This window comes from Lacerta agilis, chromosome 3, assembly GCF_009819535.1.
Source record: "Lacerta agilis isolate rLacAgi1 chromosome 3, rLacAgi1.pri, whole genome shotgun sequence".
Lineage (NCBI taxonomy): Eukaryota > Metazoa > Chordata > Lepidosauria > Squamata > Lacertidae > Lacerta > Lacerta agilis.
In genome coordinates, this window is record NC_046314.1 from 38,796,116 (window position 1) to 38,819,639 (window position 23,524).

Sequence of the window (23,524 nt, forward strand, 5' to 3'; positions counted from 1 at the left end):
TGGGGAGGGGTATTGCTCAGAAGGGTGGTGGGAATGGGTGATCGGCTGATAGGTGTGGAAAACCTGTTGACGACTGTTAACAACTGCAATTGGTCTTACAGGAAAAAGCAAGGGGTGAGATGGCTAAAGATAGCTTTGTCATGTATAATGAGATAAGAATCCAATGTCTTTGTTCAGACCAGGTCTCTCCATGGTTTTAAGTTTGGTAATTAGTTGCAAGACTACTACCAAATGATGGCAGCAGAGAGCAGTGAGCAGCTTAATGCAAAACTGGCGTAGCCTGTCAATTAAGCTAAAGGGAAACAGCCTCACATAGAATCGAGCACAGTGCAAGTAGAATGCACTTCCATATGCATTGTGGATGCTATATCTGCACTGCAGTACATTCAATGAAATGTGCACTTGTATGTGTAATAAAGAGTGTATTCCACTGGAAACACTGCAGTGCAGACAGACAGTATCAACACTGGAGTATGCATTAGGATGTACCCTTTACAGGCATGTCAAAGATTTTACATGCCTATACTTCTTACATTTATACTAGCAATATAAAAAACACCTCCAAACAAGCCGCTACATGCTTTTTGATTCCATAATTAAATATTTCATAAATATCTTTCAAATTGTGCTTTAATTTTTTAATGCAAACACCAGTTTTGTCAACTGCTCAATAAAATTATCAATGTTTAGACTTAAATTACCATATAATTGGCTACAAATCAGGGTGAGCGGCTGTTTGTGCACATACAATTCCATGCTCAGAGTAGTGTTCTTGTTCAGAAAGAGGTGCTCAGCACACTCTTTGGAAAATGCCCAAGCATGCAGTGCTTCTCTCTGTTCCTATCATGTTGCTCTTTTCAACCTCCTCAAACAGTCCATTGTGCTGAAGAACTGCATAATTAACAAGTTAACATGAGGACACTGGCCACTGTGATTTGTAAATCAAATGTCTGTATATGTGGATCACACTGTCAATCACCTGGTAATTATGGCAACATAATTAAATATTGTTTATGTTATTTTGTGTGAGCTCAGGTTTTGAGATGAACACCCAATAAATTTTATCACTCCTTGTTTAGCTATGCTGACGAAAGAGAAGCTGCTTTTGTAAATGTGCAGAAAGTGAAGGCCTCCTTTAATTTATCTTGCGTTATATTTGTACATTTGTATATTTGCTACCAACATGAGTTTGACCAAACTGCGGGAGGCAGTGGAAGACAGGAGTGCCTGGCGTGCTCTGGTCCATGGGGTCACAAAGAGTCGGACATGACTAAACGACTAAACAACAACAACATATTTGTACAAACCATAAACAAAGGGTGTCATCTCTCAATTGCACATGATGCCAATATGGATAACAGAAGTATGAAGAAATTTACCGTATTGGCCCAAATATAAGTCACACCTGAATATAACTGCATATTTAAACCTCAAGGGGGGGGGGAGACAATACCCGAACATAAGCCGCTCCCTTCCTGGCCTTGGTACTATGTGTGGAGCAGGCACTGCTTTGCTGTGCTCCTGGCACTGTTTGCCCCGCGCTCCTGGCTGCATACGGGGGGGGGGGGGAGCTGCGCTGCGCTGCCGGCAACCTTTCCCCTTCCTCAATCTCTGCTTTTCTGGACTTGGGGTAAGATGACAGGGGACTACGGACAGAGTGGGCGCTGCTTCGCCGCACTCCTGGCACTGTTTGCCCCACGCTCTTGGCAGCATACTGGATAATTTTTGTACGGTTGCAAATGTAAGCCACACTTTAACTTTTCATGGTCGGAATTTGGAAAAAAGTGTGGCTTATATTCAGGCCAATACAGTATAACTGGTTGAATCTCAGCATTTGTCATATTTTCCCTAAAAGCACTTTTTAAAAACAAATATCTGAGTACCTTAAAAATGATTCAAGTTCAATACTTTACCTGTCCAAGTCAGATGTTTGTCTTTCAAAATTTCTAAGAACCCTTAAAACTTGAACTTCTTGACTAAGAAAACAAGGAGGTAGCAGTCCATGAATATTCAGCTGTTGTCTCTCTTCCAGGGTGAAAGCCAGACCCTTTACAGAGAGTAGAAAAGAGTTTATTGAAAAGAAGATACATTTAAAATGCAATGCTAGTTTGTTAGAGAGAACCACAATACGCAACATACATACATACATCTCTATAAACTCCCGTTTTAAAAATCTGAAGCCAACAATTTTTAAAATATTATTAAACTTGCTTCACAATATGAGCTTATAATACATCCTTTCAAAAGTATATTTCCCTCCTTAATATTGTATAAAAATGTTTCCTCAAAACTTATAGAAATGGATCCTTTTTGCAGTTTAAATGTGTCCACATAATAGAATGAAACTCTACTAAGATATAAAAGATCTATTATAAAGCACAGCTGACACCTACCTACCTACCTGTAAAGATTTTGCCCCTTCTATTGTAAAGCAGGTAAGTCTGTTGTATGCCAAACAGAAACTGTCAAGGTACCATGGAAAAGTGCATACAATCCTACCCTGCTTTCACTACATAAAGCTGCAATACTTATGCATAATTGACATGTTGCACGGATGCTGCTTGTCAGACTCTAATTTAGAACTGAATACACTCACATACATCATTCACAATGTTTCCAGAGCACAATAATGAAATATAGATAGTTCCATTTGTTTTCCAAAACAAAGTATGATAGAATCTGAGTTACAAAAGGGATTTTGTCCAATGAGATGGAACATTGTAAATTTTACTTTTAAAAAATGCTGTAGTTTCTATGGGCTGGTGATTACTAACGGTTCCTATTTATCGAGGTGTCATCCTGATTTCCTTTCACAAAGCTTGTGCAGAGAATAGATTATTGCCAGTTTTATTAGCCATTCATTTTGATTTGTTTGTGGGGATGTTATATGACGATGATCATTTATCCTGCATTTATTCTGATTTGCTTGCAGGACGTTCACATGTGTTCTTGTAAGTCATTCATTCATCTCACAATTTTCAATGCATTTTCCCATCATTTTTCTGAACTACAAGAATTTTGAGAACCCCCGATCAAATTTGTAAGCATACAGTTTCTCCCATCCTCCTTTTATTTCTTTGGAGAAGATTAGACTGCTGCAGACATCCACTTTAGCTATGGTTGCACAAATCTTTTGCATGTTGTAGCATGTAAGATGAAGACCAATATTCTCAAAAACATTGTTTTAATCATCAGTTTATTTTAGAATAAACTACTGGCTTAAGGCTGTTATAGCAAGACAACTGATAAAAATGTTCATATTACCATATATACTTGAGTATAAGCCTAGTTTTTCAGCACATTTTTTGTGCTGAAAAAGCTGTCCTCGGCTTATACTCAAGTGAGGCAGGCGGTGGGGGTGGTGAGAAAGAAGCCCTTTCTCTCCACTCGTGCCGCTGTCGCCCACTCACCCCAATCAACCATTCCTTAAGAAGCGTACAAGAATGGCAGTTCTTTACTCTCCCCAGGCAGCTTGTTCCATTCCTGAACTGCTCACATAAATGCAAACTTTAGACCCCAGAAGACAGAAAGCCTATCAGTTAAGGAAGTATTAAAACCCCACAGGTGCTCACTTTCCCTGGCTCCTGCTTAAACAGGACAGGATCCCAGCCTTCTCTGTATAACACAAGGGAACATTGCGCTGTGGGTTAAACCACAGAGCCCTAGGGCTTGCCGATCAGAAGAATGGTGGTTCGAATCCCCGCGACGGGGTGAGCTCCACAGCGGCAAAGGAGGAAGAGGAAGGAGCAGCCCGAAGGGCTGCTTTCGGGCTGCTTGTTCCTCCTCCTCCTCCACAGCAGCAAAGGTGAACCGGCTTATACACGAGTCAATAAACTTTCCCAGGTTTTTGTGGGAAAATTAGGTGCCTCGGCTTATATTCGGGTCGGCTTATACTTGAGTATATACGGTAATATAAAACATCTGGAATATCAAAATAGTATTCTTATCTTTTGATTTCATGGTTTTTTCAAGCATCCCAAAGAGAACCAAATATTAAAAATGGAAAGAATGTGAAAATTTCAGATATTAAAATTATTTAGCAGAGTTTTAATAATCACATAATGTTTAAAACTCTTATAGGAAATTATATTTTAACTTCTGGAGTATGACAGAAGTTCACACCACAGGCAGCCAAATCATGTTATGAAAAAATATTCAGAGGTCTCAGAGGTGAACATATTTTCCACATATCACTGCAGTTCTTATGTCAAGTGTTCAATTATTTCAGCCAGCTCCAGGCAGGCTTTAAATCTATATACTGTATACGGAACGGGAGCACCTTATTACTTGGCCTACACATTTTTTACTTTCACATCATCACATTTTTAATGAATATGGGGAACTTAATAACTTGAGATATACACTGTACATTGCTTTTGCTTCTGAGACGCCACACAAAATGTGTGTGTAAATAGTATGAATTTTCTTCTTACAATGTTTGATGGTTTACTACCTATTGAGAGATTATATGAACTTAGCTGCTTCCAGACTTTCACTGGAAATTCATATACCAGCAAATTTAGGCTGTGAAATTAAAGTGGATTTGATAATAAGAAAAGTGATAGGGAAATGTACAGGAAAGTGTAGAATAATAGCAACATCAGGCGGCATCATATAGCCTCAGTGCAATGAAGGAATGTTATATAAACAGCAACATCACATACCGCAATCTACAAGTAAATTTTGTGTAACAGCTTGTCTGGAACAGGACAAATGAGAGGGGAAAACGGCAAAGGTTCAGTCGTAGAAAGCATTGCTCCATTTTCATTCTCATTTTCAATTTTTCCCAGAATGCCTCTAGGCCCTACATCTTCAGGGCATTCTGAGGGAAAGTAGTAGGTGGGTGACTGCAGTCTTGGCCAGTGCTTTGCAATACACCACAGCCATAGTAAAAATGAGCAAAAAAAAAAAACCAAAACAAGGCTCACAGCCCACCACCACCTCTGACAAACCTGGAAACTGAGCCACTAAGGTAATGCAGAGAAAGCCCCTTCCGGCCCTTTAGGAAGGAGGGGGGGTTGCAGTGGACACGAGCCCCACACGTGCGCAGGGGATGATTGCATCCCTTGCCACCCACTGGCTGATCCCTGGGTGCGGTGCCCGGCTACCCTATAGGTAGGAAGTTTCTTGACCTTGCTATGGACCACGGTTGGTCGCCGTTAAGGGGCCTGGTAGGAATTTTCTCATTAGGCAAATTGGCACCAGCCTGGTGGTTTTCGCCTACCTCGTAGCAACTTGTCACAACTTGGTTTTGGCAGTTAGGCATTGGATTAGCTTAGGAAGGTTGAAGGGGGGGGGAGGTTCGGCCATCACCTCCCCCCAATGGCTTTGAAGGGTACTTCAGCAAATGAGTCCGTGGGGCGTGTCCCTGTTCGAAGCCGTGGTTGATGAGGACCAAAGGCACGCCCCAGAACGGTAATCACAGGGTGAGTCCCTAGCTGATGTACAGCAGCAGGGCTCTCACCCATTGGTGGTTAACCCTTCCCGGACTGCCAGCACAACGTGCTGGAGTTGGATATAGTCGGTAGTTCCAATGCCTAAGCCAATACCGCTCAACATCCGTAACCAATAAAGTTGTGGCCTTTTCATGCCCATTTAACCTTATACATTGTGTCCTATGTCTTTATTTCACCCGGGGGGGGGGGTCGGGTCTTAGACATGCAACCCACCAGATTGATCCAGGGTTCCCTTAGAAGGCATCTTACTCAGGACCTCCTCAAACCAAGTTTTGGCCCTTCTAGAAACCAACTACATAAATATGCAAAAACACAATTAAATATATCTCCACACTGCCTCTTTTTTGCCATTTTAAAAGCATCACTGTAATACAGCAATGGTCAATAGGCACACTTTTATGAAAAGGACAATTATGTTCTCTCTCTAATCTAGCATTTCTTCTCCAATTCTACTTCCCATAGATTGAAGTGCTCAACGTACAAGTAGGCACTGAACATTCCAAGCCACCTACATTGTACATAAATTAGATTTGGAGAGCAACTAAAGAACATATTTATGGAAGTCTTCTGGTAAACAAATACTGCATATACAAATACCACTCAACTATTTAAAAGTGACTTGTGTAACATTCATATTTCACTAGAAACTTGCATCCATAAATTGTACAGAACCAACAACAGCATGACAACCTACATAGTCAAAGTGCTCTCCACAGCCACATATTCATCAATCTTTTATAGGACATGTTTCCTGATTTAAGCATAATGTAATATTCTGACACTGAAAATTATGGAAAATAAAAAAATACAAATGATGGTTAAGAGGTAAAACAAGATAATTAGGCTGAAAGACAGAAATTCTACAACAACCTTTCCAAGAGCACAACAGCAATTGAAGCAAAAGAGCATTTTACATATTTTACATATGAAACAAAAGGGTAAATGGGTCAGATCTACACTAGGTAAGCTGTATGTCACTCCCACTGAAGTCTGATGAACAAGTCACACCATGACTAACATTTATATCAATAGGATAAATTTATCATTACAAATGTAGCCCTACAAAACATTTTTGGAGTGGGGTAGAGGAGAAATTCAAATAAAAACAATTCTGAAGTTTTAAAAAGTGTACTTTTTGCGGAATTCTCTAAAGGCAGTAAGTTGGAGCCAAATGTTTTGTTCTTTGAATGGAATGGAAGGAGCTTCTTTTTGCAGAAGCAAAGTTTTGCTCACAGAAGGCCTTTATAACACAGAGAACCAAATCAGGTTCCTATATTATTTACAAGATAGATTCAACTTTATATTTCATCCCTGAGTTTGAAGTTGTTGCTGAAGATGATGTTTAGTATCTGAACCATAAACCATTTGTATTGCCTATAAAAGGGACCAACAGCCCAACCTGAGTATTTATACTGTACATGTATTATGTGCTTAAAAGATAACATAAGGGATGCGGGTGGCGCTGTGGTCTAAACCACAGAGCCTAGGGCAGTTCGAATCTCTGCAATGGGGTGAGCTCCCATTGCTCGGTCCCAGCTCCTGCCAACCTAGTAGTTCAAAAGCACATTAAGTGCAAGTACCACTCCGGTACCGCTCCGGCGGGAAGGTAAATGGCGTTTCCGTGCGCTGCTCTGGTTCGCCCAGTGGCGTAGGAAGGTGGAGGCGATGGGGGCAGGTCGTCCCGGGTTCCAGGGGAGGAGGGGTGACACTCGGCGGCCCCTCCCGCCACTCCCCAAGCCGAACCCTGCCGCCCTGCACCCCATCCATGCAGCGGTGGCTCATAAGGCTGCTGCTCCCACAGTGACTTTGTGAGCCGCCAAGCGATCAGCGGCTTGTGGAGCTGCCCCGTCCATGCTGCTTTTCGCGCTCGGCGGCTCGCAAGGTTGCCACAGGAGCAGCAGCGCCAGCACAGAGGACTGCACATGCGCAGTCCATTCTGACGTGCGTCTTGACGTCAGGACGCAAGCGTCAGGGTGTCCGCCCCCAAGAGGTGCCTCCGTTTGCTGCCCCGGGCAGCCAAGCAGCTTCCTCCGTCACTGGGTTCGCCAGAAGTGGCTTAGTCATGCTGGCCACATGACCCGGAAACTGTCTGTGGACAAACACCAGCTCCCTCGGCCTATAGAGCAAGATGAGCGCCGCAACCACAGAGTCATCTGCGACTGGACCTAATGGTCAGGGGTACCTTTACCTTTTGATTATGTGCTTAAAAGATAACATAAGGATGTAGTGAAACTAGTTGCTCTATAGCCAATGCCACAAGCAAATCTGCCAATGCAATTTGCCAATCAGGGTGCAAACAGTTTGTGCAAGACAAGCAGCATCTTACAGAATACATACAAAATAAATGGGATATAGCAAGCTACCATTGGTGTGAGAATAAAGCTGTAAGCTAGTATCTTGGCTTCTATACTATTTATTGGAAAGCAGAATGGAAATCATTACATTACCACATATCCCTCTCAATCTTTGTGTTCTTTATCACAAGTTGATGATGACTTCCAAGACTGCAGCTATTTTCAACATAAACAAAACTTTTGGAAGTAGAAACCTGGGGAGGGGGGGATAAGCGTGAACAAAGGAGTGAGCTGTGTATACTTGGTAATGTGGGGAGGCACTTTGCACAAACTGCTCTCTGCATGTCCCAGGGTTCAGCAATGGCCTGAAAGCAGGTTCTGGGCAAGGCCTTGGTGAGCTCTAAAAGAAAGATGTATTAGCCATATATGAAGCTTTTTTGGCCCCACTGGTGGTGAATATTTTTCAAGACCAGCACCCAAACAGTGCAATGATTTCCCCTTTGCACAGAGCACACAAGATGATCAGATATAGCCTAAGATTATCAGTTTGCAGGTTAAGTGGGCCCTCTGAGGGTGCTATCCCCGAGAACCAGAACCAGCGCTGAAGTTTTTAAAGCTTCTCACCAACAAGGGACAAAATGCAGACATTCCAATTGGTGAGTGGCTTGACCTTATTCAAATCTGGCGCATGCAACCCTGTTTCCCTAGTCAGCTTCCTCACGGTCACACCATTATCTGTCTATGAACAGCTGTTCTGGATAGGATAACCTGTTGAAATCTATAATATGGTTCAGCTTGCCATAAACTCAGAATCTTCAAACATGCAAATATACACCTTGCTTATTTTTAATTTATCTGCTATGATGAGAGAGAATAATGAAAGGGAAGAACAAAATAGGATTCCATTTGAATGAAAACGAAAACTGCCTTGGTAAATATTTAAGTTTCAAGTTGGGGCCTCTGTCTTCTCTGAACTAAGTATTCAAAAGCAGAGTATGTTTCCTTATTTCAGGGTTTCCCCCACCCATTCCGAAGGAATGCAGGAAAGCTTAAAACCACATTTAAATATTCAATATTTTAAATATCCATATTTAAGAAGGAGTTACAGCTTAATATTTCAGACACGTACTGTTCTAGATGCTTATCCTTAGCTATGAAATTCCTGCATGCATAGAAGGCATTTGCAGTATTTTTACAAGGCCAGAAAGGTTGAACTAAGAAATATAAAAGGAATTCTGCACATAGAAGCCCATCACTGACAATCTGTGTGTTTCACAGCAGATAATACTGGATGACCTGTGGTATCTTTAGCAAGGTATCCAAGGCAAAGCTTAGAGCGGTCATAGAAACAGGAACTTTAAGTATAATCTCCCCATTCAGCACATTGCAAGGGCAGGGACAGAACACTCTCGCCAAAGGTCTGAACTGATTACTTGTAGAGGGCTTTTGAAATTAGACTGCATGAAAAACTATGCTGGGAGTCATGTACAGAGCCTGGGCCTAGAAAACATTTTGGGGGGAGAGGAGGCAAAGGAATTGCAGACCATTATTGGAGGGAGGGAGACTTTCATTAGTGCAATACAGTATAGGACTATAACATATTGTGACAGAAAGCTGCAGTAGGAAGAAACATTTGCAAGGGAGCATCTGTTAGCCCTTGGAATCATCTTTGTGTGGTGTAAAACAAGACCCTGCCCTTTCCCCAAGTCCTGTGTGCTGGTTTCCTTTTTCATGGGGCTTTGGAAAAGCAGAAAGTAAGAGCAGCATGCTTTTGCTTCTCTAGTGCAAAGGAAAACAAGACTCCTCCACTTCTCCTCCACAGAGGGCAGATTGCCTGAAATGGGATTGGGGGGGGGGAACCATTGCTGACATTGACAATTTGACATGGGAAGTTGTGGAGCCCTGACCCTACAAAAATGAATCCATTTTTGTATTTTTGAAATACTTGTAAGTTGCTCTAAGAAGAAAATTTGGAGATCACAACACTTCAAACATGTTTCTATTTAAATAAAGCAAAGAATAAGATCACATATGCCTATTTTTCTGTTTCACAGTAAGAAATAGGTTTAGAGAATTGTTATATTTTGTGACGTTCATTTACACTTTTCTATCCAGAAAAACATGTTCAACAAGAAATGTTTCTACTTAGCAACAGCCTTTGTAAAAATCACCTATGAGAACATGCTCTGGGTAACATTACACTTGGAGTTACTTGCCTTGCGTTTTTAACCAGGTTCCAGATGTGAAGTTGAAATGTAATGCAAGAATTATACTATTACTAGCTCAGAAAAAGATTATAGTCCTCGTGGGGCAGAGGTGTATTTCATAAATCTAACAAATACCTGTAGCAGCATTTACTTTGGTGACCTGCAGTACGCTGTGTGCCAAGCCTTTTCAAATGAAACAAACTTACCATGGGTGAGTGGTCTTGTTTAATAAATATGGTAAAGGTAAAGGTACCCCTGACCGTTAGGTCCAGTCGTGGACGACTCGGGTTGCGGTGCTCATCTCGCTCTATAGGCCGAGGGAGCTGACGTTCGTCTGCAGACAGCTTCCGGGTCATGTGGCCAGCATGACTAAGCCGCTTCTGGCGAACCAGAGCAGCGCACAGAAATATATACCACAGAATTATTGTATACACACAGAAATTATGGTACTGGTACCATTTTAATCTGTACCCAGCGTACTCCCACAGCTGGTTTGTAAAATTATGTACACACAAATTCAATCCACATCTATCCTGTAGTTTGAGAAATACTGCATTTGATGTATTTTCCACCAAATATGTTTCAATCCAATTTGAAAATATAAGTCACACCTATGGGCGTGGCCAGGATTTTTGTTGGTGGTGGGCAGGCCTTTTGTTAAAAGGGACAGAACCTCAGTTAGCTATTTATTTATATTGATTTTTATTGATTGGGAGGGCAGCTGCCCCTCCCTGCCTCCTCTGGCTATGCCCACAGCCACACACCCTCTCTGCCCACTAGTGTGGACAGACAGCAGGCAACTAAGAAACACATCCAACCATGCCAATGTGTACAATGACATACAAATGCATTTGAAATGCGTTATTCACTGTGCTTTAAGGTGGTGATATATACACAACCACAGTCTCAATACTTCCCATATAGTTGCTGATGTTATGTGTCACTGTGCAGAATCTGGAATACAGATTGGCAGATAGATGCCAAACTGAAAATTGTACAACTGGTCAAGTTAAAAGTTTATTCTAATAGCCTTGATAGATTATATGCAGGGGGCAAATTCACGTTTATGTGTCATATTTATATTGCTTAATTTAATTGAAAACCACAGTAAGGAATGTAAGTGAATTAAATATTAAATGTAAAGATTCCACAGCAATGTAAGTTATCTATAATGATATAACGAGCTACTTGAACATTTTTAAAGGGCACATAGTACAAGTCCAGAAACTGAAGTAAAGGTAAAAATAATAATTAAAATTTCATCTCTTCCAGTTCTCAGCTCTCATCCAACTAGTAAACATCTCATCCAACACATATGGCGAGAGAAAGGTTTATCCGTAAGCATCCCTCAGGAACTGCTCATGGACTAGTTCCAGACATCTTTTAAAGGCCAAATCTGCTTTATGTTCACACTAATAATCTCCATGCGCAGTGTTTTTTGCTGAAATCAAATCAGCTGGTTCACTATTTTCATAAGTGCTGCCTGGTTTTCTTCTTGTTTGTTGTACTGTCTGGAAATCAAAGTTTTAATAAAAATAGCAACAGTGGACATCAGAATTATTAATAAGGAATCTCTACCAACTGAAACTATCTGATGTATCTCAATTATCATAGAATCAGATGGCTATACTGCTGTAAAACTTTGAGAAACAAATAAATCAAAGGTTGAACTAGCTGGCTCACAAGTAACACCAACTATGAAAAAGTATGAACAAGCAAGCATGCTAGAGTCTAGAGCAAAAAATATGGCTACTTCACTCCTTCCCTGCTCCTGCTCCTGGAAGCAGCTAACCCATGCTTTGGCTTAGTGTTACAGTATATGCAAACCCAGGCTCATCAACTACAGGAATTTGCATGATCACCCAGTTCACATATAACACAACACAAAGCTAAAGAATGACTGTATGCAAAGAAACCTATCAGTTCCTGGAGAGATTGCAACTGCTGCACAACCATTGGGCTAAGTAAGCCATGGTTTGGCTTGGTGCTATGTGTGAACTAGTCAGAATGAAAGCAAATAAGTGGCCTAGTTCACACATCATGCATAAAATGCGAATTTGCAGGCTCTAGGAGAACAGACTGCAGCCACATTGCTCTTCCCCAGTTGTTCCACTGCTGTGCTGAGCTAAGCCATGGATTGGCATGTCATCCAAGTTGAGGCACAATGTTTAATTCTCTCCACACTAACCAGGAACAATGTGTTTGTCCTATGGTTTACAGTTCTTTGTTTGTCTAAAAGAGTTAAATCAATCATGAACCTGGGATCACACAACACAAATCATGGCTTAGCACAGCACAACATAGGAGTAGTACAACCAGGTTTGACCAAAGTGGACACAATCTCTTCTCCTGGACTCCACATGTTCATGATTAGCCAGTTTGGCTCAACATGACATGCAAAACAGTCCACTATGTTTCAGACCAGCCATAGTTATAAGTATTAAGTTAGCACCAAGCCTTATCAAGCTTTTATTTTCATTTAACACCTTGTCATTTTTCCTGAATCACTAGAGGATGTTTAACTTAAAGGACTAAACACATAGGAGCTAAAGGAAGGGCAATTACAGTACAAAAATAAATTTTTAGTCTGATGTTTTAAGAGGACAAAATAAGGGCAATCAAGGAAAGCATAGACTAACAGCAGATTGGAAAGGTATTTGTAACTATGCTGCATTTCTAATTTGAGAGTATACTAATTGGATTTATTATCTGTTCTGTTAGACCAGATTAAAACCTTACTCAACAGTGTACATTCCTGTATTAGGACAAAAAGTACTGAACATATATTATAAGCATCACCAAAAGTTCAATAGTAGATCAAACATTTACATATGTAAGAGATTTTATTATTTTTTGGCCTGGTATAACACCTTGTGAAATGTTTTGATGGAGAAGGAGTTGTCCGTTTCTTATAAAGGCCCCAACAACTAACCATCAGGGGGTCTAAAAATCTGCTTGTTTGGCAATGAATCAGGCAAGGGTCCAAGAAGTATTTTGGGATCTGCAATATAAAAAACTGAAGAACTCCATTGCCAGAGTAGCTCTTTCTGCAGTCTCCCATAAACCTATCCTGAAATGTATGTTTAAAACTAGCAGAGAAAATCTCTGTTGCCTTAATTCTTTCCAGTTACACATATCTCTGTATTGGTTTTACTCATTGAATTTATTTACTCAGTATTTATTCATTCTTCACCATATATCAATAAAAGCAGACAGTGCAATTAAACAAGAACAAATTGCATATAGCATCAGCACTTTGTAAGTCCATGCCTATTGATATCAGGCAGACACCTTCACTGTATTCTTTCTGGTGGTTCCGGAAGACATTCCCATTTAGACAAGCCTATCCAGGTGTTTTGAAAGAATCAGTAGGAGTTTAAATTTATTTTAGTCTATTCTATTGTAGTTTTAACTTGTGCTGTATAAATGTTATGAAATAAATTTATAAATATTTCTATTTATTTATCATATAATCAACTGAGGCACTACAATCGATTACACAATAATCAAACTTGCCTTCTCCTTAGGCCTATGCATAGTCACCAGTAAAAATTAATGAGCTAAAAAGATTTCACAACATGAATAGAGAATGGTCTTTGCCTGGCACTAAAAAGGTATTCATGCAGGGGGGCCAGGCAAACATCTTTGGGAAGGGCATTCCCTAGGTGCTGGAGCTGGAGTCACTGCTCAGAAAGCCTTCTCTTTCACCATCTGCCAAATTTCTGCTGATCACCAATCCTTCTTTTTCAACTCCACGTATAAAAGAAATTTTACTGCAGTTTGGGTAGAAAAACAGTAAACCCACTCTCCACACTGACAAATTCCTGTTTAGGGTATATTATGCAAATCTTCCATATGATTATGTCCTCCTTAAGATATATGTGTAAAATAATGGAAAGCAATCTAGTTCAGTTGACAGAAACTAGGACTTGCACCAGGACTGAAATTCCAGTTTAGCCAGAAATCCTTTCAATAATCTGGACAAGACATACTCTCTTAGCCTCTGATTTCCATCAGAGATGGGAATAAAAGGTTTGCCATCAACATGAACAGCTATATAAAGAAGGCCATATAATTTAGATACAAATTCATGTTTCTTAACTGATAGCAACAAAATTATAAATGCCATATACAGTACTGGGAGATAATAGCACATCTTGTTTCTGAATGCTTTTTATAAGATTTGGGACATAGCTGCAACGCATAAACTAACATATTTGGTCCTATGTGTTATCATGTTTTGCAGCAGTTCCATATGAATTTCTTCATTCCCAGCAGTGGCCACATGGAGCAAGAAAATAATAATGCTAATGCTTTATTTAGAACTTTTAATGTCCCTGTAAATTAAATCAGAATTATTATCACACTATCACAGAAGGTGGAATAAGGCTGACTGAATGTGATGATACTAGTGGTGTCCTGATTCATAGATCAGTCTCTTAGTCACTGTTGTCTGATGGAAGCGACATAGAAGTGATCTTGACACATGTGGAGAAATGGCTGGATAGATTTGCAGAGCTGAACAACTACTATTCCATTTACATTTAGTTATGGAAATACTTTATTAACAACAGATCTGGTCCAGTCTCTCTCTCCTTCCATAGTAAATCCAATTCCCTTGGCGACCTCTTGCTCTTTCTTGAGCACTGTGTTTTTATTTTGCCCCAGTGTGTAATCTTTGGTCCCAGCGCTTTCTGACCTCTATTTTGGTGCAGCTCATTAAAGTCAGCTACCGTCTGTGTAGTCCATGTTAATATCACAAAAGGGGATCAGACTTGATAGCATTGAATCTCTTCCAACTGTATGACTCTTTAAATCTCCCAGTCCTGCCATTCTTAGTAAGATGATGTGGGGCAAGCAGGCGCCTGGAATATCTTAAAGTTAGATCATCCTATTCTATCTTCTGAGAGTTGACAAAGAACTAAAAAAGTTGAAAGACTATTATTTTGAACAAATGTTTCCTACCAACTTTGAGAATGCTTTGGCAGTGGAAAGGCAGGGTATAAGCTTTCTTATTAGATAAGTAACTAAATAAGCAATGGAGTTGTTAATCTAAATGGCGTATCTTCAGTTCATAAAATATTATTTAGCCATTTTCCCCAGTGCTGTTAAATAGAGATGAGAATATCCTTCAGTTTTGATTATGATTTTTCGAAGTGGGTAAAGTTTTATCATGTTAGTGTTAAATGTTTCTTTGAAATAAACAGATGTTTGCAAAGAAAAGTCATAGAATCATAGAATTGCAGACATCTCAACATGCGTTGCACCATCCAATTTGAAACCATACTGGACCCTGCTTAGCTTTGCAAATGTGCTAGCAGATTTATTCTTGCACCACTAAGAGAATTACCGGTAGTTAGAAACTGTTATGAGAGGGTGAGGGAACCCATAAAAAGCTTGGCTCCAGCCTAAGAGCAGTATTTGAAGGTGTGTCTATACCATAGGTCAGATGTACTGTACTGTTGGATAGTACATGTTTGTTAAGGTAGAACAGGGACTAATTTCTCATTATTGCTAACATGCTGGCTGGAGTTCAACTTGTGGTGAGCACCATTTTGGCTATCTCTGATTTAGTGAGAATTCTAGTTTCTGTTAGCATGTAGATGTTGCAATGTGTAGAGAAATATTAGCTACGTAGCCAATCTTTTCACATTTAATATATTTGACTATTGTACAGGTGTTTTTTTTTAAATCTCGAAATATGTCATTGTGTGTGTGTTGTCAGTGTTTGTAATGAAATTGTGCTGCTGCAGTGTGTTCTAGTGGCTAAATTTTTGGATTTGTACTTGTACAGCCTAATTGCAAGTCTCCACTCAGCCAAGAAGTTTGCTGAAAATTGCTGGGCTGTTTATTGCTGGTTGTTGTAAAGATAAAATTGGAGGTAAAGAAATCATGTATGCCACTTGAGCTCTGTGGTACCCTTCTTTCAAACTGAAATGGCTCAAGATATTTTGCCGGGCAGTTTTTTCTGTTTTCTGTACTTTTGCTAACCTCTTGTTGTGTATTAGAATTAAGGTTCTACTTGCTGCAGCCAGAGAGGTGGGCAAGAAAAGTGGCAGACCCCTAAATCTCAAACAGCTACTTGTAAGGACTCAGGGGTGTTCTTCCTGCCCCTGCCTAGAAAATGATTATATTTTTTAAAGAGTGGCCAGTCCCTTCTTTTTGCCTTGTTAAGGGCTTTTGGTGTTTAGGTTGTGTACATGTGGCAATTTAAAATGGATTTGTGTGCATGTTTATCATGACATTCACATTATGTCCTCATCTAAGTGGAAGACTGCACCCCCTCCCCGCTTTCATTTGGATTTTCCTGTTCTGTGGATTGAAAAAATAAAGTGTAAAATTGGCCCTTTTGAGTACTATTTAATTACCCCTCACACACACCAAATTACTTCAAGGGGTCTAAGTAGAAATAAATTGGTCAGATTATTCACTAGTTGGAATAAATAGTTATTGTTATATAAGTGGTAGCTGTTGTCACACGTTGGAATATAACTTCTCAGCCGTTTTATATCTGGTATGATTTACCATATTGAAGACCCAAGTGGCATCTAAAAACTGTGTCAAAATTATGTAGAGAATAAAGCCACTTCAGGAAACTGAAGGCTGTTTGAGATGCAGGCATCTGGAATCTAGGTCAGTCCACAATCACATAGAACAAATTCCTGGCCACTGTGGTAATATTGTTTTAAACAGCATAGGGAAACAAATGAGAAAAACCAATGCTTATTCTCAGTTTTTCTCAAAGTTGTCAGACAGTACTCTCCAACTCTTCTAGTCTGCATCACTTCAATAGTCCATCCTTCCATGTCTACACACAAGGAGAAAATATGGTGTCATCACCCCACAAATTACAAACTTGTAGTGTATTACAGGCCAACGTAAGCGGCATGAGTTATTGTAGCTCATTATTCTATTCGATTTTTAAAATTAACAATGTATATGTACATGCACAAATAATTTAAAACCAATACTACACAATCTACCGCATTCTTAAATATTCAGATGCAGTAACATCTTAACAAACCTAGAGTAATTCATTAGACATAAACAGAGAATATGATGGCATATACTCACTAAATTTATCATTCAAAAAATGAAATAATATTGATCATTTATCAACAAACTAATTTTCAGACACACAATTTTCACAGGACCAAATATAATAATAATATCTTTATTACGGTCGTAGACCAGCAAAAGTAAAATAAAACGGTAATACATAGAATAAATATTTCTTAAATATCGTCTTTTAACAATACTATCTCAAATTTTGTATTAGATTAAAATTAAGCTAAAAATTTAATGGGAAATAATTCCATTTAGGTATTATCCGCTATGGCTTGGTGGACGGCTTTATCGCTGTTGTTAGTTGATGTCACGACGTGTCTCAGACTTGCCGCATGGTAACAAAATTTGGCTACAGACAAATATAGACCAAATATAATGTATGTTTGGAAACATGCCTTGTAGAAGCAGCTTGGGCATGGGCAAAGTAATAGCCAAACTAGTCCCAGGTAGTGGACAGTCAGAAAGTGTGAGAATCATTTCCCATCCTTAGCTGACCTTCTGCAGTGGCAATACAACAAAACAGTGTTGTGGCCATCAGGGCCACTGCTGGGGGCAGATCTTAAGAAGAGGAAACTCAATTATTACTCAGATTTTCCAGTTCCCTGTGATTAAGATACAGGAGAGAAGCAATATTTAATCGTAGGATGGGTCAGATGCTAGTCTTACACATATATCTGGCACAACCAAATGTCACATTTGGATAAGAGCACTCCCAAACAGTTGTCTACAAGATATTATTGCTAGCCTTCTTCTTCCTGCTTTCCTACATGCACCTCAAAAAGTTAAGACCCAAGCTACTGCATTTGAGAGTGACAATTACACAAAAATTGTACAACCACAATCATTTTTACTAACCTTCTGCCTGTGTTATGACTCTTTGTAGCATGTTCACAGTGTGAATAAAACACTGAGCATTTATATAGTGTTTTTGGTGTTTATTGCACTTCACATGCATCTTCTCAGTAATCCCTATAGTAACCTTGTACGGTATTTTGGGATTTTGTTTCTTATGAACCTGTGGCCCTCCATATGTTTTTGTTGGACTGCACCTGCCATCAGCCCCAGCCAGCATGGCCAATAGTCATTCATAGATGATGCAACTTATAGTTTAGCAACATTTGGAAAGTTCCTTAACCACATCCCAACTTTAGAACTTCAGTAATACTGGAATCTGTAGCATCAATTGTAGCAGTAGCATCAATGATTCATGGCCCATTTCACACGCCTGAGAATGATGAAGACAGAAAACCAAAGCCAAGATAGTGACTGAAATTGCAGTTTCTTGTTAACTATGACCTTGAACAGGGTTTAGGTGGATGATCCTCAAAGAGTAAAAGTCATTATTTTATGTTCATTAAGAAAACCTGGAGGGACGCGAGTGGCGCTGTGGGTTAAACCACAGAGCCTAGGGCTTGCTGATCAGAAGGTTGGCGGTTCAAATCCCCACGATGGGGTGAGCTCCTGTTGCTCGGTCCCAGTTCCTGCCCACCTAGCTGTTTGAAAGCACATCAAAGTGCAAGTAGATAAATAGGTACCGTTCCGGCGGGAAGGTAAACAGCGTTTCTGTGTGGTGCTCTGGTTCTCCAGAAGCAGCTTTGTCATGCTAGCCACATGACCCGGATGCTGTACACCGGCTCCCTCGGCCAGTAACACAAGATGAGCGCCGCAACCCCAGAGTCGGACACGACTGGACCTAATGGTCCTTTACCTTTTAAGAAAACCTGGAAGATTAGGTTTGTTTTGCTTTTTCTCTCCTTCACACATAATACAATAACTGAAATAAAACATGCAGTGTCCCATGCAAAGTTCTAATTTTTGATACCCCTGCTCTGAAACATTTTCAGGAGAGACATAAAATAAGCACTCACCTCCAAAAGAAACAGAAGCTACAATACCACTTCAACGGCATTTTATTGAAGCAGTATCACACTACTTTCCTGTTATTCCCAAAAGGAAATAGAGTTCTCCTTGAACATTTTCTATCTTAAGAAATTACTGAAGGCCGGGCTCCCTTCCTGCCTGAAGAAGCATGAGCTAGCTCAGCATATCTAACATTTAGATTCCCCCTGACAAATAGGCATTTTACAAAGAGGTTAAGAAGATTAGGTCCAACTCTGCAGAGCTTTTGGTTTACATATTGACATTCTGTCTAGACCTGGGATTGTCTGACTCTGTAAACCTTCCCCAAATTAAAAAAACAAACCCTGACCATGCCTCCCCCTAAATTCAACCCAGGGCTGCTGCTCATGTTACCTTAGGATAGATACACAATACTGTAGATAGATTCTATTCTCATATTTCATATAAACATACATCATAAAGTATGGCCACCTTCATCCTCCATCTTAAAAAAAAAGGCAAAGTCTTACAGACAAAACCTAGAAAAATTGTTTATCTCAACCTGGCAGCTAGCAAAGATACAGATAAAGCAGAGATGAATCATTATATGAAGATCCTAGGGAGGGTCTTAGAAGAAAGAAAAAATAAGAAGATAGGCTACTTCCTATCCTCCAATACTGATAATTATATTAAGGCCAACACACTGACATGGAACACTAGCCTTATGTTCACCTTTTTCAGACGAGGTGCTGGGCCCCCAGGGGATATCATTAATTTGACCCTTGGCACCGGGACATTCCCAGGGGAATTGAAGGAGGCAGTGGTGCATCCCCACTCTTAAAGAGGGGCTGGGGAAAACCTGGAAGATTAGGACCGCTTCTCCTGGTATGTCCCACAGAGGACCTTATGGTCTTCAAATAAAAACATCTTGGAGATCCCAGGCCACAGGGAGGTTAGGCTGGCCTCGACCAGGGCCAGGGCTTTTTCAGCCGTGGCCCTGATCTGGTGGAACGCTCTGTCACAAGAGACTAGGGCCCTGCGGGACTTGACATCTTTCCGCAGGGCATGTAAGACAGAGCTGTTCCACCAGGCCTTTGGCCAAGGCACAGTCTGACCCCCTCTCTCCTTCTGTATTCCTCATAGAACTCTAGCCCAATGGTTGCCATTAATTTGATTCTGAATTGATTTTAGAATGTATTTTAATTAATTAATTAATTGACTGTGCGATTTTATGTACACTGTGCTATTTTTACTTGTTAGCTGCTCTGAGCTCAGCTTTGGCCAGGGAGGGTGGGATATAAATATTATTATTATTATTATTATTATTATTATTATTATTATTTTCCCCTCAGGCACTTTTACAACTGCTGTGGATCCAGTCTGAAACTTCCAAGCAAAAAAAGGTAAAAGGGGAGATTTCAAGGGGAAAGCAGCAAGTTAGAAAGGTCTAACCACCTGCTCACACTCAGGCTTCTTGTTTACTTCCCTGTCCAAGGCCACTTTGGAAAAGCAGTCTTGTAGTCAATATTACATACGGTTAATATGAATATGTAATTTGACCCTAATAATGGGGCCTACAAAGAGATGGCACTAAAATAATCCAATAAAGAACAACTTCACAAGTTAATGTGGAATTGTAAGAGGCAGTGATGTTTTAGCAAAACATTTGAAGAGGAATCTTCCACATTATCCCAAGGCAAGGTCCACAGATTTTAAGGCACCTGTAACTTATACAGTGGTACCTTGGTTCTCTTTGAGCCCCCCAAAATAGGGGGCATCTTATACATGAGGTTGTCTTATAGACGGGAAAGTATGGTATATCAAATAAATCACTTGTACTAACAAAAATTAAACAGGGCCCAGAATTTCATAACTGTCCTCCAGTCTAACACAGCAACTCTGCAGGTGTATTCTTCACAAAAACTTTCAGCTGAAATGACTCCTCTTCGTGCAATAGCTTCCCATATTAAACTGCACATAAATAGAATTCTACTTTACTTCTTAGATCAAGAGTTTTAACACCATCTACTTTTTTAAGAGAAATTTTTTTTAATGGCCAGTTTTCATCAATTTTCTACTGGATTCTGGTTTGTTATTTCTACTTTTCCTGACCCTCCAAAACCCTCAGTCAGGGCTAAATGACTGGCAGCTCATTATCTTCTTGGGAACAACCAGTATCCAATGTTCTTTCCTTTGTCATGAGCTAATGAACCCACAACAAATAGCTAAAATGGTAACCGTTTGTATCTTACACAGAGGTCTTTTCTAGAAAACAGCAACATCTGATTTTATCTTAACTGCCATAGTAGAGCCAGCTCTAATCCAAACTAGTCAGCGCTTGCCCAAGGCATTTTGCTGCATAAGCCCAAGCAGCAAATGGTTTCACGCCCCAGTCATGTTATTTTGGCACCCAAGATGGAAAATTCTAGAAATGCCTTTTCCTTGCAGTAAAAATATAGTACTGTAATAATAAATCAAATTAAAAATTGGCCATCTTTTCATGACACTAAAATCAGTTGCCTGAGACAGTTGCTACACTCTGCCTAACTATAAGGTTGGCCCTGTGTAATATCTATGAAATGTACAGAGGGCTAAAAACTCTCTACAAGGGGAACTTACACTCCCATCCTTTTTTAATGAAATGTGTGGGGGCAGCACACAGGTATAAATAAAATAAAGAAGATTCCAAGACTTTATCAAATGGCACAGGTTTAGAGGATGAGAGACTGTGACATTCATTCCCAGTGATGTTATGGGCAGTACTAAACTGCAGAACCACATTCTAAACAGAACTTACTATTTTATTCTGTTCTATTCTACTCTATTCTATTCTATTCTATTCTATGAATTATATTAGGCATCCCCATGGAAAAAGTAAACTTCTTTGAGGTTTTATTACGATCAAGCGATATATAAATGTTGTGAAATAAGAAAAAACTTCTGATTGGTCAGCAGAGGTCCTGTCAGCACAACTGCATGACTCCAACCTCACCACCAGTCTGTCCCTATAGTCATGATAGTGCTATGATTTGAGATTACCATGCAAATCTGCACATGCTCAAAGTATATCTATCTTACCGGGGTTGGTAAACTTTTGTTTCGTTGGTTCTAACACATATTTGGACTTTAGAAGCAGTTGTAAAGCACAGAATGGGGGTACAAAATCTGTGCTTCACAACTCATTTTGCCATCCATTAGGAACATAGGAAACTGCCTTACACCAAGTCAGATCATTAGTCCATCTAGCTTGCTATCATCCAGGCATCTCCAACTCCCAAGAGACTGTGATCTACTCGGAGGAGCATGGGTAGGGTGGGTGGATTGCCCAGAGTTGTTGAGCTTTTTTGGGGGGAGGATTGCACAGAGTTTTTTAGCTTTCCCTCCCCCCCCCCCCGTAACTTTTTGTACACGATAAGGGTCCCCCGATCTACCAGGATCAGCCAGGGATCTACCGGTAGATCACAACCTACTGGTTAGACACCCCTGGAACTGGAAGCAGCTCTCCAGGGTTTCAGGCAGGAGACATTCCCAGTCCAATCTGAAACAAAAGAACCTTGGACCTTCAGCATGCAAGCAGACACTCTACCACTGAGCTTCAGTTCCAGCCCTTCCAAAAGCCATGCACATAGCTGTCTAAAAACGGAAGGGGGACATAAGACTAGTAAATCAAGAGTCTAAAACTATCTAGCTGAACTACTGACTTCCAAGAAAACATGCAGAGGCTATGTTGATAATCCTACTTCCCACCACATTGAAGTAATGCACAAAACTGGCCCCAAGGTACTCCATAGATACTTCTATTCAATGGGAATATATTTCTTTTCTTCCTCGCCCCTTTTTTTTTACAATCCACCATGTGCTATTATTACCCATCTTTTCCTGAGTAATAATTTCCTTTATGGTGCTTTTCTAAATGTTTTAGACAAGTTTAAGAACTTTGAAAAGATATTTAACTTCTTGATTGATAAAACAGCTAAGTTGGAATTGATTCTCTCTTCCTTTTGTAACATCCTACTCTTCTGCTTCTGTGCATTTCATACTCTTCTCTTTGCACACACGCACCCAAAAATAAGGATTTCAGAGAAGCATATCCCTTTAGTGATTTCACACTCCATGTATCATGTCATACATCTTTAAAACAATTCTCTCTTTCTGTAACTTGCTCAGTTTAGAACAAGTTTAGAACTTACCCGACAACTGTGACCATTCATATCCAATGGGCTGGTGGAGCTGGAGCCACTGTACAGTGTTGCCTGGAAGGCAGTAGGTAACAGAGAGAAATGGCACAGGGATTTTTTATGTGAGTCTCCTATTAAATAGTGTGGTCTGACTCTGGAAAGGCAATAGCACCACTTGATCATGACTGAGGCACTCACAGATTTTGCTGAAAGTCAATTTTTACTGCCAGGAACAGACAGCTGACTAGAGCCAAACTGCTGCTCCACATGAGGAGATCAAGTTGTGGCCAGTGGCCCTAACAGCTTGGCTGTAGGAAAGGAACAAGGTGCTTGTGCAGTAAGGGTCAGGGCAGACACCTCTTCCAATGTTTGAAGTGGCTGTCCCTTGAACAGCAGTTTGCTCTGCCAGAGAACCATCGCCTGCTGGTTGCAGCACCTAGCTATCATAAACCTGTCAAGGACAGAGAAGCAAACTGGGGCGG

At 40.2% G+C, this 23,524-nt stretch overlaps 1 protein-coding gene and 1 long non-coding RNA gene across 2 annotated transcripts in view; one reads left to right on the forward strand and one right to left on the reverse strand.

Annotated features, from left to right (window-relative positions):
• LOC117043549 overlaps nt 1–20,259 on the forward strand; it is a 69,734-nt gene extending 49,475 nt beyond the window's left edge. Inside the window, exons 2-3 of the long non-coding RNA XR_004426200.1 lie at nt 15,752–15,838; nt 20,217–20,259. This is a non-coding gene — a long non-coding RNA (uncharacterized LOC117043549). The remainder of the gene's footprint in view (nt 1–15,751; nt 15,839–20,216) is intronic.
• Nucleotides 1–23,113, reverse strand: part of ME1 (malic enzyme 1) — a 117,832-nt gene extending 94,719 nt beyond the window's left edge. Inside the window, 2 exon segments of the mRNA XM_033143316.1 lie at nt 1,914–2,047; nt 23,055–23,113. Coding sequence (XP_032999207.1) covers nt 1,914–2,047; nt 23,055–23,075 — 155 coding nt within the window. The 5' untranslated portion in view covers nt 23,076–23,113.
• Between the last annotated feature and the right edge of the window lie 411 nt (nt 23,114–23,524).